The 18065-nt window shown below is 40.7% G+C and overlaps 1 protein-coding gene across 1 annotated transcript; it reads left to right on the top strand.

Moving 5' to 3' along the window:
- Nucleotides 1-2459: 2459 nt before the first annotated feature.
- LOC105357479 (uncharacterized protein C4orf54) lies at nucleotides 2460-10754 on the top strand. The gene is made up of 2 exons (XM_011492527.4): nucleotides 2460-6664; nucleotides 9584-10754. Exon 1 carries the CDS (start codon nucleotides 2525-2527, stop codon nucleotides 6638-6640), a length of 4116 nt encoding a protein of 1371 aa, XP_011490829.2. The 5' UTR covers nucleotides 2460-2524; the 3' UTR covers nucleotides 6641-6664; nucleotides 9584-10754.
- Nucleotides 10755-18065: the final 7311 nt, after the last annotated feature.

An 18065-nucleotide genomic window follows, 5' to 3' on the forward strand; every position in this document is an offset into this window, starting at 1 on the left:
AATGTTATGTGACAATCTATGTTTCCCAAAACTTTTACATTTTAAATAATGATTTTTACTCTCAGCACTGCTCAGAAATGAGCAAGACTCAATGCTGGTTTTTTCTTCCTATTTTGTATATAAGTACTCGGAGATTGTCCATGAGACCAGAGATCAGCTGTAAAACTGACCAAGTCTATATTATGCTGTTGAGTAGTATCATCACAGAAAAATAATCTCTTAAGTATTTTTGGCTGCACTACCCCAAAACCATGTAATTTAAGGTAAAGGAAAGATTTACAACTTATCTTGTAAAACAAATATTTTGCTTTAAAATGTCCTTGTAATGGAGCTCTTATTTCTCTGCCGTGTCCTTAATAATTTTAAACTTTTCAACCATCCAGAAAGAACTGCCTACATTTTTATCAGTATAATTTTTATAAATTACATTTTCACAACAAAATATGGTGTACTCCACATAATTAGTTCCATTCTACAGAGCACCTGTAGGGATATTGAAGAAGAAAAAAACCTTCGTAAAAAAAAAATCTAAGTTAAGAAAAAAAGAAAAAACAAACTAGTTAGTCTACTATGGAGCCCCTAAAGGTACATTTTAGGGCAGGGGTCGGGAACCTATGGCTCGCGAGCCATATATGGCTCTTTTGATGGTCACATGTGGCTCGCAGACAAATCTTTAGTTATACTTTTATTTCATTAGACCAGTCCCTCTCGGGCGCGATGCGATGCAAGAGGCGCGCAGTAGTAGCGGTGCTTGGAGAGAAAAATCTGCGCACTTTCAGTTTACTATTATCTATTATTTCACAGAGTTTGCACCAGCCGGAAACCTGTGAATTGACGTGCCTAAAACTGCGCGCTCCCGTCTCTGAGAAAGAGCGCGCAATTGCGGGGACAGGACGTCTGAGGAAGAAAGCAGAGGGTGGGGCTGAGGTGTTGTGGGGACAGGCAGCAGGTGAATCGCGCAGGGATTGTAAAAACGTAAAACCCGCTTCCCGTCACTCACTGCAGCGTGTCAGTGTGTGTTTGGCTCCGCGTCTGCATGTGATAAGAATGTCTCACATCTACAGAACATTCAGACCTACGATCACGTTTAAAGTCTCAACGCCTGCGTGAAGCAGAAACTCACCACGTATCAACCGGACTAAACCATCAGCAAAACCACCACGAGAAATACTCATCATTTATTAGCAACAGCATAACAATGTTTTTAAAAAGAATCCACAGACTTATTGTACTTTAAAAATGTTGAAATTACATCAAAGCACACATTCACTTGTATAATTAGTTTTAAACAAATTGTCGCGGACTGAGTTTAACTTGGCTGCTGGGCCGCGTTAAAAGTTCTGGAGTTCATTGAACGCATCAAGAAGAGATCTGATTGGCCCTCAGTTCTGTCGCTCAGCCTGTTGTTAGGTAATTTGGACCAATGGGGTTCAGCTACGGGCCGAATAAGGAAAATGGGAGGGCTGGAGCGGGAGCAGGGGAATAAAGTTGGGAGAAGTGCTCTCGTCTCAGCGGGAGAGATTCAGGAGTTGCTGAATTAATTGTACGGCGTTTGTTGCGGTCTGCAGTAACCAGAATAAAAAAACCTTAAAAAAGGGTAGGGTTTCCGTGCCTCAGTGTGGGAAAGGGACACTACATTGTTGTATGGCTCTTTCGAAATTACATTTCAAAAAATGTGGCGTTTATGGCTCTCTCGGCCAAAAAGGTTCCCGACCCCTGTTTTAGGGGAAAAAAAACAATTAAAGTAAAAAAAAAATCTAAGTGGTGCTCACCAGTTAGGTTTTTTTTACCTTGATTGTTTTTTTTATTTAATTTTTTTAAACTTTGATTTTTTTTTCTTCAATGTTCCTTTAAGGGCTCCAAACATTTCCGCTTTTCAACCTAAATCAAAGTACATTAGGATTAGAATATTATTTCGTCCCCAGCAGGGGAGTGATTCCAGATTCTGTGCTCCTGTACTTGGCTGTGGACGTCGTTTTGCGCCCCCAGCCGTCCCCCAACTCCATCTGGATGAAGCTCATCTGCTGGACTATTTAAACGTAGAGTTAGATAAGCTAAATCCTCTGCAGGAAGAGTTCTGGCACATCGCCTGTCTGTCTTGGGGAAGGATCCCTCCTTCATGTTGACACCCCTGATGTTTCTTCTTTTTACCAGAATCCGTTTATTTAGAAGGTTTTCCTTACTGCGAAGGAGGGTCGAAGGACATAATTGTGTCTTTTGTTTCAAAAATAAAAGCGCCCTGAAGTGGAGCTGTTCTTCCAGGAGTGCTGAAAACGTTTATTCAGCAAATCAAAACTTAAAATCCTTTTCTCCATCTTGGTGGACTGTCATTCTCCTCTCTGTGTGTTTATCTCTATCTGCACCCCCACCCACCCCAACACTCAGACATTCACGCAGGACCTCCCCATGCCCACCCCCCACGCCCCCTCCCGGTTTCCCGTCGCCCCCAGCTTGCAGAGTTTTCCGTCCAGTGTCAGAGTAACATCGTAAACGAGGACCACCTGACGGTAATATCCCGGCCTGAATGGAAGCAGCGGAGGAAACTCTCACTTACCGAGATGACACCGGACTTCACGGGAAGCTGCACAAGAAGGGCAATCCGAAAGCCAGGAGCCCCGCCGCCGCCGAGACGAACCGCGCCGAGTCCAACTATGTGGATCTGGACATGAGAGCTGGGGGGCCCACCACGGTTAAAGTCACTTTCACCGGCGAGGGGAACCAGCTGTCCGTTATCAAGTGCCCGAAGCCCGAGGAGAAGAAAGAGATCACCGAGGAGGAGGAGCCGTCAGAGGACAGTCTGGAGCGCGGCCCCGGGACGCAGCCGGTGCTGGAAACTCTGACCAAACTTCCCGATGTGGACTCCGGGAACAACAAGGAGCCAAGCGGGTGCAGCGAGGATCTGCAGTACACCGACATTTATCTGAACAGCAAGACAGATTCGGACGACGCGCTGTCCGAGCATTGCGGCTCCGACGCCGTGGAGGATGAGTCCCACTATATCACGACGCACGAAATCCAGCTGACCGAGCTCGACCACGACGTGGATTACGACTTGGGCAGAGGAGCCTGCTGGGACTTTGAAGACGACAACCTTGTCTATTCTTTTGTGGATTATGCTTCATTTGAAAGCGACGACACCCAGGAGGGAACTTTGGTTCTGGAGGGAAGGAGTCAGGCCAAACAAGTGCTGTCCACTCTGACCGGAACAGTCAGCACCGAGCAGGAGGACAGTGATCTCTGTGACTCGGATAAGTGCATCAGCTCTGATGAAAGTGTGAGCAAAAGCCTGAGGGAAGACACGGGGAAAATTCACCTGTCCATACAAACCTCCTCCAGAGGTGGGAATGACCCCACGGGTGCTTTTGACGACAGAACCCAGGGGTACGCAGCGCACTTTGGAGACAGACGACATTTCTCTTTAGTGAGCTCTGGCGCCAGAGCAGGGCCCCTGTGCGATAGGGGCCAATATTTCATCCCCGCTCCAGGCCGTCAGCACCTTGCAACGAAGCTGAGACGGAACGATATCAATGACTACTCCAGCGGAGCGTCCAGCTCCATCAGTGAACTGGACGACGCTGATAAAGAGGTGCGTAACTTGACAGCAAAGTCTTTCCGAAGCCTGGCGTGTCCCTACTTTGATGCCATTAATTTTAGCACGTCAAGCGAGTCCTCCTTGTCGGAATATGGTCTGAATAAATGGTCAGCTTACGTGGATTGGAATTGTGGAAACATGCGCGCTAAAGAGCGCAGCGTCATTGCGCAAAAGAGCACAACTCTAGAAATGAATAGGACTGTGGAAAATAGGAGACATGATTCTAGGGGCGGAATGGAAGCTCCACAAACCAAAGTGGAGGCCCTGAACAAAAGTACATATTCCAAACAGCCTGCGTCCTCTACTCAGAAGATCCATCTGACAGATCCCCAGCAGGTGCAGCGTGGAGTCACGTTCAATTTCCGCTGTAATGTTGAATCTCCAAACGCACACAGGGACTCCAAATGCTCCGTGAAGGCGCGCTCGGGTTGTGCTTTGCAATATCGAAGCACAGACAGCACGGGGGACACGCACAAAAAGGCAATTTTTGCATCGAGTCTGTTGAAAAACGTAATTTCTAAAAAGATGCAGTTTGAGCAGGAACGCAAGATGGAGAGGGGAGAAATCTGTGATACACACCCAGCAGTCTCCCCTTGTTTGCATATAAAAGACCCAGATCAGCCGAGAGACAAATGCAGATGTGTACACAGGCAAATGTCAGAAACAGGCTCAGCTTTTACTGTAAACTCTCTTGATGAGGGAGGCAGACTCAGCTCCTTTGGGTCTACAGAGGAGACCACAGACAACAAAACTTCCGAAAGGCGAGAAGATGATTTAAAAACAGCTGCAGCCGAAAGCCAAAGTTGTTCGTTTAATGAATATAAAGAAGACGATCCACCGCCTGGAAAAGAGGTTTCTTCTGTGGGTGATGCACAGACAACAGGAAATGAAAGACTGGACTCCAGCAGCATGCTGACCAAACTGCTTTTTGTGCCCAGCTGCCAACTCCTAACAAAGGACAGGGACATCACTGGCGATCTGACACAACACACGTGTGATAAGGGTGCAGTAAATGAGCTCAAAAAGAGAAATGAAGGAAGCCCGCAAGGCAAAGAGGGAAAGGAGAAGAACTCACCTGAAATAAAAATATGCCTTAGGAGTATGAAAGAAGACAAAGGCTGCACACTAAACATTGCACATCTATTGACCCCCCAAATTAGTAGCAATATTAACACCCTTAGGGTTGGAGATGATAATAAATCCCACGTTTTAACTGCAGGCGATAAAGTTCCAAACTTCACTGTAAGAGATATAAGAGACACCAAGTGTAAGTTCCAGACGCCGATCTATCATGTTAGGGATGTGCGGAAATTGGTCAAAAGCTCATATCGCTTCATTTCGTTGGATAAAAGTGACAATAAATGTGAAAAGGTGGAACCGAAGGTCCAAACGGAGCCAGCAAAAAATGGGTTACCCTCTACAATAAGGATCAAATGCAACTCTGTAAAAACAAACATTCAATCAGAGACAAGTCAGGCATCACACAGACAAGAAGCAGACAGGCAACACGAAAAACCCCAAAGTGACAATAACCCTTTGGCTTGTAGCAGTGGCAGACTGCCCACAGCACCAAACAAGCAGGTCAACTTGGATCCATTTGAGTCTAATCCTGAGGTCAAACTGGCAAAACAAAAGCAGGACACGTTTCTTTGTGAGACAGCAGAGAAGAGAAGTGAGGCTCCAGTAAAGCAGGGTGCACTGGAGAAGCTAAAAGCTGCAGTCAAAACAATGGAGCAGCTTTATGTTTTTGATCGAAACGAATGGAAGCGCAAAACTCAAGCCCCGCACCCGGTAACTCGCAGCCACGTTCTGTCAGTTATTACCAGTGAGGAGCCTGAGAATGCTGAAAGAACTCCCCAGTCTTTGATCAATACTACAGAAACAGAAAAGAGAAGTACAAACATCATACATGTTCCATACTATAATGACACATTTAAAACAATTCCCCAGGAAAACAAAACTTTTACAAACAAAAGCATCCTTCATTTTGGAAACAGAACCTCAGTCGGCGTTAACTCAGAAAGTGTTCCCGATCCATCAAGGTCTCCTCTGCAAACACCACCTGCTATTAAAAACTCCAAGACACCAACGGCTCCACTGTCGGTGAAAATAGAGCCGGCGAAACATGGCAAGGTGGAGCAGGGACAGTCCAAAATCAGCCCCAGTAATCCCACTGTCACACAAGGCTGCTCGGACTCTGAGAACTATTTAACCATTCCCGGGCTGGGCCATGCAAATGAAACCAAACTGCTAAATCGAGAGTCTGCTTTGATGGAGGGGTCTTCAGGCCTTGGTTGTGCTGGTGCAGATCCTTTAAAGGGATCTGAGACAAAGAAGTCTCCTTTGTTCTTGGAGCATCCTGCTGCGTCGATCTACCATCGTTCCACAGCAGTGACAAGCCCGCAGAAACAGCACCAGGTGTTATGTTTCACTTCTTCTGCCCTGAACGTCTCCCCCACACCGTCTGCTGGAGACGCAGCCCCGCAGACCCAGAGGAAGATGCTTTTAGATCCCACAACTGGACATTATTACCTGGTGGACACCCCCTTACAGGTCACCACAAAGAAACTGTTTGACCCTGATACGGGCCAGTATGTGGAGGTGCCTATGCCCCACTCACCTGTGGCTCCTGTTACACCCGTGCATCTCTCCTTGTCCCCTTTAGCCCTCAGCCCACCAGCATACACCCCCACTTACATGATCTATCCCGGCTTCATCCCCTCTCCCACCTTAGCAACTCAGGCGATGATGTCACAGTCGCCGTGTCACTCAGAGGAAGCAGCTGGAGAAAATGTCAAAAACTCCAAAGATGCATGGCTGGAGAGTGCCGCTGCAGGGGCAGAAAGCGCATATTATAGTGCAACAAGAGAAGCTCACCAAGGGCCGCTACACTTACCCGTAAGCCTGGGACACATAACAGCCAGAGGAGACGCAGCGAGGTCGGACAGAAAGCCGCTGATCAGCATCACAACGCAACAAGGTCCAAGGATTGTCGCTCCTCCTTCATTTGATGGGAAGACAATGAGCTTTGTAGTCGAGCATCGGTGACCAAGAGACGTTGTCTTCATACATGTAAGTAAATCAACTCTGCAAGATAGTTCAGAGCATATGTTTACTGAATGCTCAGCAGTGTTCCCTCAAGTGACCTTTCTTTTGGATGATGCTCAGAAAAATTTTTCATAGCTATGATGATGATGGCTGTGACAATGATGATAATCTTTTATTTCTGACATATACTTTAAAAAGGAAAATAAGACAAGAAAAAAAATACAAGAAATATTGAAAGGGAGTGAGAAGTTGTAAAATCATAATAAATTCTCTCCCACACAGCCTAACTTATTACCACACACGATATTTATTATAGTCCTTTTCCCTCTCTAATAAGTTCAAATTTAGTTTCAGATACCCATATACACACATAAACTACACATATAGATAAATATACACATGGAAACATCCGGCACTCATTCTGTCATGATGAACACTCATTTTGTTCCATTTAAATATTTTTCCCCAACAAGTGCACCCACACATGATTCAAATTTATATTCACAATTATTTACAGATATATCACAGTTGATTTACGAATTGTGTATGTAAATATTTATTAATCACATATCTATATTTGTTCTTAAACTTATTTATGTTTGGATATTATTTCAACTTTATACTGGTTCTGTTCTACATGTGATGCAGAACAATTTAATCACAGCTGAGCCTTGAGACCTTTCAAAGTATTAATTAGGACTAGAAAAGTACTGAATTATCTTTTTTAGATAATTCGGAAGATAAGTCTTTTTTAGATAATTCCTTTTTTAAAGAAAGAAAGTAAGAAAGAAGAAAGAAAGGGCAAAAAAAGTATTTTTTGTCAACAAATAAAAAAATGTGACAAATGAAAGTAAAAAATCCAACTATGATCATATATTTTCTAAAAAATAAAATCAGCAAGAATTACTTTATTTAGGCAAAAATAAGAAATTGATAGAACCAAAATGAGCTAAATTTGTACATTTTAAAAAATTAGCCATTTTAACAGCAGCATGCCAGGCTAATAGAAATGCAGTAGCTTCTTGACAGGTAATCTGATTCCTCTGAGCTGTTGGGAGATTGGGTTTTCATGCAGTGCTCTGAACTTTTTCTGCTGTTCCCATCTGCGGTGTATTTTACTTGTGTGCAATGTGTTTGTTAACGACACCTTCCTACGTTATAATCAGTTGCTGCTCAGTAGTTTGAAAAGACTGACCTAAAACTTTATACTTCATTATTAATCTACTGCAAGTGTCCATCATAACAGGTGAAGATTCATTCATTCATTCATCTTCTTCACCGTTTATTCCCTTTCGGGGTCACGGGGTTGCCGGAGCCTATCCCGGCCACTTGGGCGTAGGCAAGGGATTCCCTGGACTGGTCGCCAGTCTGTCGCAGGGTAGAATATCTTCAACCACACATCCATTCACTCTCACACTCACACTTATTGGACAATTTAGAGTTGCCAATCAACCTACGAAGCATGTTTTTGGACAGGTGAAGATGTGTTGATTTAATCCAGGGTACACCAATCCCCACTACCACTCAGTTTTTATCTTATTTACAACAAGATTTTACATAATTGTATTGTTTATTATTATTTTTAGGATGCAATATTGTGAGAAAAGATTATGCAAACTGTACAGCCAGAAAAAATATTTGCATTTTAAGATTCTTTCTGCAAAATTGAAGTTTAAAACTTGGAATATACTTCAATATCTCAAATGTTGAAGCATATTATACTAACTAAGATAAAGAAGAAGTAAGATGGATTTGTAAGTTTTTTGAGATAAAAAAAACTTTGGGTGTTAGTGTTGTAGGCACTGTATGGTACACCACTTTGGACTGCAATTACATTTTGTGTGGTACTTTGACTTGTGTTGGCATTCAGGTCAAATGTTTACAGATGAAAATACAACTAATATTTTGCTATTGTTTGGACACTTTAAAATACAAAAACCCTGTAATTGAGAATTTTTTTTAAAGGAATACATTTTGCAAGACATAAATCAACCTATAATGTGGCTCAACAGTTTCATGAACTGATATGACACTATGCTGATTATTGCTAATTCATTCACACACCAACATACTGAGCATGCTTAGAGTCTCGCTATGTTTGCCCCCAGATCTAGTTTCAAATTCATCTGATCAAGCTTTTCCCTGCAAACATCCTCCGTTTTTTGGCTCATTTTGCTACACTGAATTGGCGATAAATAAAAAATCTCTTTCGAATTTAACCATTATTAATATTATCATACTATAATGAGCATAAAATCAAGAAACATTGCACAACTTCAACTTTTATGTAACATCTCCTGCTATATTTCTTTATGCTGCCATATTTTGTCACACTGCTGCATGCTGCAGGCTAACACCCCCCCCCCGGAAATTCAAATCAATTCTCACTTTCTGACGCCATCACATATGTACACGCACACATACACAGAAGTCTGTTTTGAGCTAATGTGTCAGAGCAATAACACAACTGTATAAGCCTGGGGGGGATACATGTCAGCTGGGTGCGTGGTAGGGAGGGGCCTTGTGGGAGCTGAGTAGAGGTGTGAGGGGAACACGGCTTGTGTGTGCGTTCACGGCGATGTGGCGGGTGGAGTGACACGGGGGCATGGCTGGGATAGTGATGCAGGTGGAAAAGGTCAGGCAATGCAAAGTATTTGTTGTGCTGATGCAAAAGCTGGGACAGCTGCTCGGGGAGATCAGATGCGGCTGCAGCTCCAGCTTGGAAGTGAGTCCACCCGACTGTGAGGGGGTCTACTTTTTATAGCCCCCTCCCCCTAGTCCTATTCCATAATGGGAAGAGGGAGGTGGAGTTCACTGCTGACCTCCATAACTTCTGTGTAATCAAATTGAGCAGCAGTTTCTCAACTGTATTTGGATAAAATTAGTTAAAATGTGTTGTCATTTCAAGAGTGTCTGATTTATTTCTTTTTTTTCTGTCTTTAGATATATCTGCTGACGAATATATCCTCACTCACTGTAAGTGCAGTTCACCCCCCCACCCCCCCCATTGGGATCAACTCCCAGGACTGCACCAACCCGCTTTACAGTTTTTTATGACGTTTATCAATGTTTTTTGTGTGCAATGCAATACTTTGAAATAGCAAAATGTCAAGTCCTCCCATTGATATTCTCTGGCTTTGTGACAATTTCCATTCAGGCGCTGTCTGGGTCTCTGATTTCTGTTTCAATGCTATTTCTGCCCTTCAGTCAGTTCAAAAGGAAACAAGGCAGCGTGTTATAGTGAAGTGTTGATATATTTTAGCCAAGCTACCTCTCAATGAGATTATTGTTACCACACATTACAAAACAATCATGTAATTCATCTAAAGCTTTAAATATGATTTAGTATTTCCTAAAAGATGAACACAGTGTTTGAGTAATAAAGCGGTGTAAGTCAAAACACTTCAGTGAATGTCCATTTGTTAGTACATTTACTGACTGATGTTGTAATGATGGATCAACTACCGTTACTATTTACTGTTAAGAGACTTGAGTTATCAGAGAAACATGGATTATTGTGAGAAGCACCTTCTTAATGTTTGTTTCCTGCAACAAACTGTAGCGTTATTCTACGGAAGCATATTGTATTCAATAAAAAAAGGTGTTTTGGTTTTTGTTTTAAAAAGCAGAGAGCTACAAACGGGCTGGCTGCCAACCTCATCTGCTCATGAAAGCCATAAGATGACCTGAAACTTGAAGTCAAAAAGCCACTATGTGTCTGTGTCCTCGACATGATCCGTGTCCGTTTTGTTAATGTGCTCGCCACAATATCGACAGTCTGTTTTGTCCTTCCTAATTACTTCAACCACGAACATTACCGAGAAAAATTTTGGGGAAGCATTAAATACAGAATTCAACTGTATGAACAGTTTATTTTTGTTTAGGGTGATGCTGAAAACGAGTTACAGCCAGAGTTTTTCGATAAATAGGATCTGCTTGTTTAAAGCCGTGAGGTTTGGAGTGATTTGGAAAATGTTCAATGAAATATCTTTAAAAAACAGCAGAATTATTTAAAAAGAAATTAACAAATTATCATGAAAAGAAACATATCAAAAAACAAACAAAAAAAGAATCTCATAAACCAGAAAAAATGATGACAAAAAGTTATAAGAAATATCTTGAAATACAAAAAGATCTAGAAAATCATTGCAAAAATATCTTAAAAAACAGGCTGCATGCTCTGTAATGTTTGTGGATGAAGCAAATAGGAAGAATGAAACAGGCTGGTGATGTCATGACCCACACATAATAAACAAACGGGACACGGATCGCGTCTTACACAGACACTCTGTGGCTTTTAAGCTTTTAAGTCCAGCTCATCTTATATTTTTCATGAACAGATGAGGTTAGTGCCCAGCCGGTTTGTAGTTTTTTGCTTTTGTTGTTCAAAAAAAATAGCTCAAAAAATCATAACAAAAAACACCTGTTTTTTTATTACATGTATTGAATACAATACATGTAGCTTCCATATTATTCTTTCCTGTCCTTTCAAATTGAAATACCAAATTCTAATTTTAGCGTGTGAACACGAATGCAACGGCGAAAAAAAGTAAGCAAAGCTCAATGATGATGTGATTTTTATTTGGTACCATTTCTAATTCATCACTTTAGCATTCCTTTCTGTGGTACAGAGAGCAGCCACATAAAATCCCGTAAAGTCGCACTGGCCTTCTTGTCAATTACTATCAACAGTTTGGTGCATAAGTGTCAATTTGTGCCCGGGTTTATGCTGAGTCTGTATAGTTTGATCAAAGAACAATGAAGACTGTATGCTAGCATAGATTTTGTGTGTTTGTTGTTGTTTTTAATAATATGTTATCAGTTCAGCTTGTTTTGATAGGTAGATGTTGGTGACCTTCAGATATGTAGTGCGTTGATGTGAAAGCTAAAAAAAAATCTGGTTTCATTTTGAAATAGTGCCAACATTTCCAGCAAGACATGTTTGTTTGGGTTCTAAAAAGTCCAGAATGTTATTGTTTCTTTTTTTTAAAATCTGAAATACGATGTGGACATTTGACGGCTTATTCAGATATTTGATGAAGACGTCAAAGAGCACACCCAGAAAACCCTAAAGGGAAGACGTGCCCTATTGCTTCAGGGTCCTTCAATGGAATTGTTTTGTATTTTTCCTTCCCCATGGCAGTGGATGACTGAGGAAATTGAAAACAAGTAGCAAGATCAGTTAGGGATCTGTTTATTTTATAGATTTAAAAGATCATAGATTAGGAGGAACAGAAGAACATTGCCTTTGTTTAAGATTAGATTACGGCATTTTCCATTAAAAACAAAAAAAATAGTGCAAGATCAACTTCGAGATTAGGGTCATGGAGAAAGAAAATTTCTGACTTTTTCTCAGAACTCTGCGATTATAGTCAGAATTTTTTTCTTTCTCCATGGTCCTAATCGTCTTCCGTAGTCAGATGTTACACCACTTTTTTAAAATATGGTTTTAACTTCACAGCACTGATTCAGTTACATATCTAAGCAGAGGGACCATTAGTCTGCAATGCGTGTCAAGTCCTACTAATAAAAAAACTGATGCATTTCAAATGAAAAATTGCAGTAATAAGCACTTAATTAATTAAAAATTAGTTTGAAAAAATGATTTATGTAAGTGAGTAATGGAGCTACATAACATGTGTATCATGTTGCCACGCAAACGTTCACAGTAAGATTTCCATGTCACTCGGTGGCTCAGGTTCTACCTTAAGTAAGCTCTTTGTCGTGACTTGCAAAATGCCACTAATTCCTGCTAAATATTTTGTGGGTTTACACTTTAAAGCACACTCCTTATAAGGGACAGGGGAGAGAGAAAATTAAAATATAAGTGAGCAGTTAGAATACACTGAGTTGATCCTGATCAGTGGTTCATGGCCCATTTAAAGTTGAAGCAAAAAGAAGTGCAGATAACTTCCTCCATTTTTTAATTAAACATGAGCAAATGTGTCCATGGTTGTTTGCGGTGAGCTATGTTCGGCATTCAGGCATTCTGTGAGTACTGTTTGCTGCAAACAGGGTCACAGACTAAACAAGTGTGAAGTGTGACTTTACACACACCACACGGTAATGAAGGTTTTCTAGTCATTAAAGACATTATTTTTTTTGTGTGTCTGAGAAAACAAGGAAATGTCCTGGCTACTAAGACTCCCCCCATTTAAAATAATGTCATTAATGACTTTCCCTTGAACAGATACACATTGTCTGTCCTGTTTCCATTTGAAAATACTGCTGGGCTTTATTTGGCATTTTTGTTTCATTTAGGTTTTTTAAGCTCTCGTGTAGAAATAAAGACTGCAGTTTTACTATTTCTCTAGTGCATGTGAAAACTATAAAGAAAGGTATGTGGAGCTGCTGGTCAGTCTATGTACTTCATGTATATTTAAACACTTTGCCTCAGTGAGAACTTGTTTTACAGAAATGAACTGCTCCAAAAATGATATTTGTTCTGAATCAATAGTCTTGAAAAGACTATTGTTAACAGTTAAATATGTTTTATCCTTCAAGCTAATTCATGTTGCAGTATAAGTAGATAGAGGGCTTTGGTTGTTTAAGAGTTTAAATAAACTCCACTGAAGATAAACTCTTTTATTTTATACTTTTAAAAAATTTGAATTTACAAAAAAACAACCAAAACCAAACAGACATTTTTTTTCTTTTTTTTTCAATATTTTAAGTAGCATAACAATAAATATTACAGTTTTTAACATCTTTTTTTGATGCAGTGTTAGCGTCTTGATGAAAGCACTTAATGTATTTACAGTACCACCGAAGTTAAATCCTGCATATGTAGATAATCGGGGCAATTGATGATTTCTTATAAAAAATGTCATGGATATTTTGCACAGCAGAACAGGTGGTGTTATGTGGTTTAAACCGTCATATAATGCATTATTTATAAATAGCAGACCAGCCCAAGCACATTTCTCATGTTATTTTACAGCATAAAATGACATACGAGATCGTTAGCAATAAAATAAAGCTGATGGCAGGCTGTCATGATATATACAGGTATATAAAATGACAACATTTATGAGCAATGAGTAATTTACATGATATGTCCTAATTCCTTGATGGAATTTTAGGCCAAAAAAACTGATAATAATAGTATTTTTATATTTAAGAGGGCTGAGTTTAGGTAGAATGAATTGGTTAGAGAGAAGTTAGTGTCTTTGGAACATAAGCTCGTGTTTGAATGACGTGTACTGATGGCTATAAATTCATGCACTGGAGAAGTCTGTTTTAATGACACTGTGGACTGTGACACGTGGCTGCCTCGGAAAAAGTAGGAGGTCAGGATGGAAGTGGAGGGAGGACTTGTTATGAGAAGTGAGTGCAGTGTTTGCACAAAAATGGAATGAAAGTAAGAGTTATGGCGAATGCGTGTTATGTAGACTGATAAGCCTACATATCCTTGTAATAAAGATTTATTTAAAATACAAGCAGTGCCTACATTTTTGTCTATGTTAATCAGTTAAAGGCCTTCTTGAAATAAAAACAGATGTTTGTTTTTTTTGTTTAAGACATAGGTGTCGCTTTCATGAAATATGAAGAAATATTATTTTAACAAACTATATTCTTTATATTGGAACCACAAGAGAAGGTAAAATCAGAGAAACAGGTAAAATATTAGGTATCCTTTTTCCAATTAAACTTTAGGTTTTTACTGCAAAATCTATCTATGCTCTGACAGTCAATCAATTGTATTTTTTTCAATCCTATGTCCTAACTTTAAAAAATAATTTATATTCCCATATATTTGTATGGACTGGTACATGGGAAACCAGGGTTCAATTCCCAGGGTGTGCAATGACCATCATCCAGTGTTGGTCCTTGGGCAAGACCCTTTGCGCCACTGCCTGATGTAGCCATAAGGGGACCCAAATCTGGGCCTCCCTGTGCCGGTCCCCAGTCTGAATAAAATACATCGTTGTCGGAGGGGCATCGGCATAAAAAAAATCTCTACCAGACCACCTGTGGAGACCCCTGAAAGTGTGGGTGACATGGCCTATTTTAATAAGCCAAAATATAGTAAATAGTTTCTATTTCATGTTGCGATTGTTTTTAATATTTTTCGAAAAAGAATAAATAGCGAAAAACGCAATATAAACAACGAGGACGGCCGCCGGCTTCACGCATTCCGCCGAATTCGCGCCGCCCTGTTTGTGACGTAACGAAAGGAAGACAAGGCAGACAACATGGCTAGCACCGATAGCGAAGCACAGAGTGATGCTACCGTCTCTATTAGCGATTTATCATCAGATGAACAGAAAGATGAAGAGGAAAGTTGCGGAGATTATCATGATGATGAGTCACTTTTGCAACCGTATCGATTCGAACCCTTTTGCGAAAGTGAGGAGGATATAGCAGAAAGTAGTAGGTCTAGTGATCATGCCGATCATGACGATAGCCAGCATGAAGATTCGGCTAGACTCCAGTAAGTCTAAAAAATGTATAAAATTAAATTACTCCACTTACCCTAAAATATACTCAAAATGTCCCCTTTTGGCCTAATCTAAACAAAGGTAAACACTGGTTTTCAACCCAATTTACAAAATAAATGTCACAAAATAAAAGTTTCCCAGATGGTACTACTCTTTAGTTAACAAAGTCACTGTATACCATTAACAACTGTGGAACATTAACAGTTTTACCCGTTTGAACCCGTTTGAAACCTTTTCTCGTGCGCGCGCGCGCGCTCACACACACACAGTTCAGTTTACTCACGGTACCGGCACCTCAAAAGCAAAAGAAAAAAAACGTTGCAGGCCTGTTGCTTCTCTTGCAAAACATTGAGTGCGTTGAAATACTCCAGTTGGATCCAAGGACAACAGAAAACACGACTACTTCGCCTCAATGTGATCCATCGTGATGCACACTAGCTTAGCAGCCTCCGCTCCCGACTCCAGCGCCGTCCTCTCCGACCCAGAAAACGGCTCGCTCGCTTCCAGCTCACCCGCCTTTCCTCGACTCAGAAGCCAAGATCCTCCTCCCAACTCTCCGTTCAAAATTCTTCGTTTGTGTCCCGGTTTTTGTCCCTTCGAAAACGCAGACTTCTCTCCTGCAGATCTGGAGGGAAAAATCCTTCGCCGTCCACCTTCTTGAACTTTCCCCTTTTCAGCAGCGTTTCTTGTTTGGGAATTTTATACACAGATACACTTTCAGTAGATGTATTGCTACATCCAGCTGCCACACAACGACTTGGCATGTTGATGATTAACAGATTTAAACACGAGAGAAACGAAGACTACCGGTTTTGTTTACATGCTGTCCGAAGCGGAACTGCGAAAATCAACGCCTTTCATGACGTCACAGGTCATATCGGGTTCACTTCCAGCCTGCGCTCTAGCGGCAGATCCAAATCTCTGATTCCTTCGAAAGATGTCTATTATTCATATGCTTCGGATTTTTTTCGACGCGAACTATTGGTATCAATAGAATCAGCGTTTAAAGGGCTTTTTTATTTGACAAAGTTGTTCAAAGCATGGCATCCACACTTGAAAGCAATAAAGTGGAAAGGCAAACGATAGCATTATATAACATAGATTTATTTGTGCACTCAAATGACCTAGCACGCAAAAGCTAGTGTCATTAAAAAGTTAAATGTTGCCCAGGAAAACTTCAAAAAGTTACAGAAATTTAATTTGGTTTGATAATTTTTTGTAAAGGTTTACAGCATTTTGACCCCTCTTGTTGATGGAAACTGTCAAGACTTGGTTGTGAAGGACCCAGATTCAGGAGACTTGCCCACATGACCAGAAAAAAAACCCCCAAAAAAACTAAAACATTACATAACAAAAGAAAATTAAACACGAGCACCAATACTAACAGGAACTGTTCAATTCCAAATAGGACCAAGCTAAAATGTTCAGTCAATTTTCAATAAAAGTATACATATATTTTATACATGAAAAGCTTCATCTTGCCAACTTTATTTCATCTGCTGCATCACATCCATCCCTGCATTCCAGGTCTGCAAAGACTCTGTGCCAACAAAAGTTCCAGTCAGGCATGTGGATGCGTGCAAGGTTAGCTTTCGGGTGACACTGAAACATCACCCAACGAGGCTTAAGTTTAACCTGACAGTTTGCTGCTGTGTTGACTTGGTTGCCATGGTTGCCAGGAGACTGGCAGACACTCGTTTGCCCCCAGCTGTTCTCTGTGCTTTCTAAAGAATCTACATTAGGGCCCAGTTGTTGCGCTCGGATGCCAGCAGGGGCTCTGATGTCACAGTTATGACATGGGAAGAGTCAAGATTTATGGCCTCACCTGGACCAAGAAGCAAGTGTCGTATTTAAGCCGGCGAAGAACATTCGGACCTTCAAGACCTCTATAAACTACCAATGTAAAAGGAACTTATACCTTTCCTTGAGACAGAAGTGGTAATAAAATGTGTACTTTTTGTGCACATTTTAGTATCCTCAATTTTGTTTATATGGTTCAATAACGTAGCAAAAGAGGAAAATTGTCCAGAACATTTTTACTGGGGTGAGCAAATCGGGCCTTAGATTTGTTTTACTAAAATTGCAAATTTTATTTAATGTTAAAAAACATAAATCTGTAATATTGTTGTTCAAAATGTTGCCCCACTTTAACCAATGCACAGAATTGTTTAAAATACAAATGAAACTTTTTAATATTTTGTTTAATTCTGCAATCGTGGATGCAAAAAATTAATTAAAAAAAAAATACCTCACTTGGTTCACACAGTGCTGCATGTAAAAAGCTGACAGTGATTGTTTAATTTAAAATAAAAAAGTGGAACGGGGATCACAATACACAGTACTGCTGCCAAATGCCTGTAGATCGAAACATTCAGGTTTTCAAGCAAAACAGAAGCAATAATCATTTACCACAGGAGGAAACATGAGGATATCCCTTTAAAGATCTACTCTGATGGATATTTTGTTTAGTGTTTTTAACATCGAGGCATTTTTCTGATGATGGAGGACATATATTAAGAAAATTAAGTTTTAAATTGCATTCCTGAGTATATCTTTGCTTGAATGTGAATCGGGAGCTGTTAGACCTTACGATGAGTCCACAGCAGAAGAAAAATAGGATAAATGGTTTACTTGTATAATGCTTTTCTACCTTCCTCGAGGGCCCAAAGCACTTTACAGTCACAGGCCCATTCACTCATTCACACACACATTCACACACTGATGGTGGTTCCACTGCCGAACACTGGCGCCGACCTTCCACCAGAGGCAAGGTGGGGTTCAATGTGTGGGCGGGCAAGGAGGGAATCGAATCTCTTCCGATCAGAGGTTGAGCAGCTTAGGGTTGGAGATGGAATTGTGAGTTAAAAGGGGCCTAGTTTCTAGATGTACATGCTGTTGACTTGTTAGGTACCGCTTTTCTGTTTTTGCAAGGCAAGGATTAGTTTGGGTCATACTCAAAGTTCGAAATATCAATTTGAATTTTC

This window comes from Oryzias latipes, assembly GCF_053564925.1.
Source record: "Oryzias latipes strain Hd-rR chromosome 1 unlocalized genomic scaffold, Olatipes_Hd-rR_3.1 chr1_Y".
In the NCBI taxonomy this organism is placed as follows: domain Eukaryota; kingdom Metazoa; phylum Chordata; class Actinopteri; order Beloniformes; family Adrianichthyidae; genus Oryzias; species Oryzias latipes.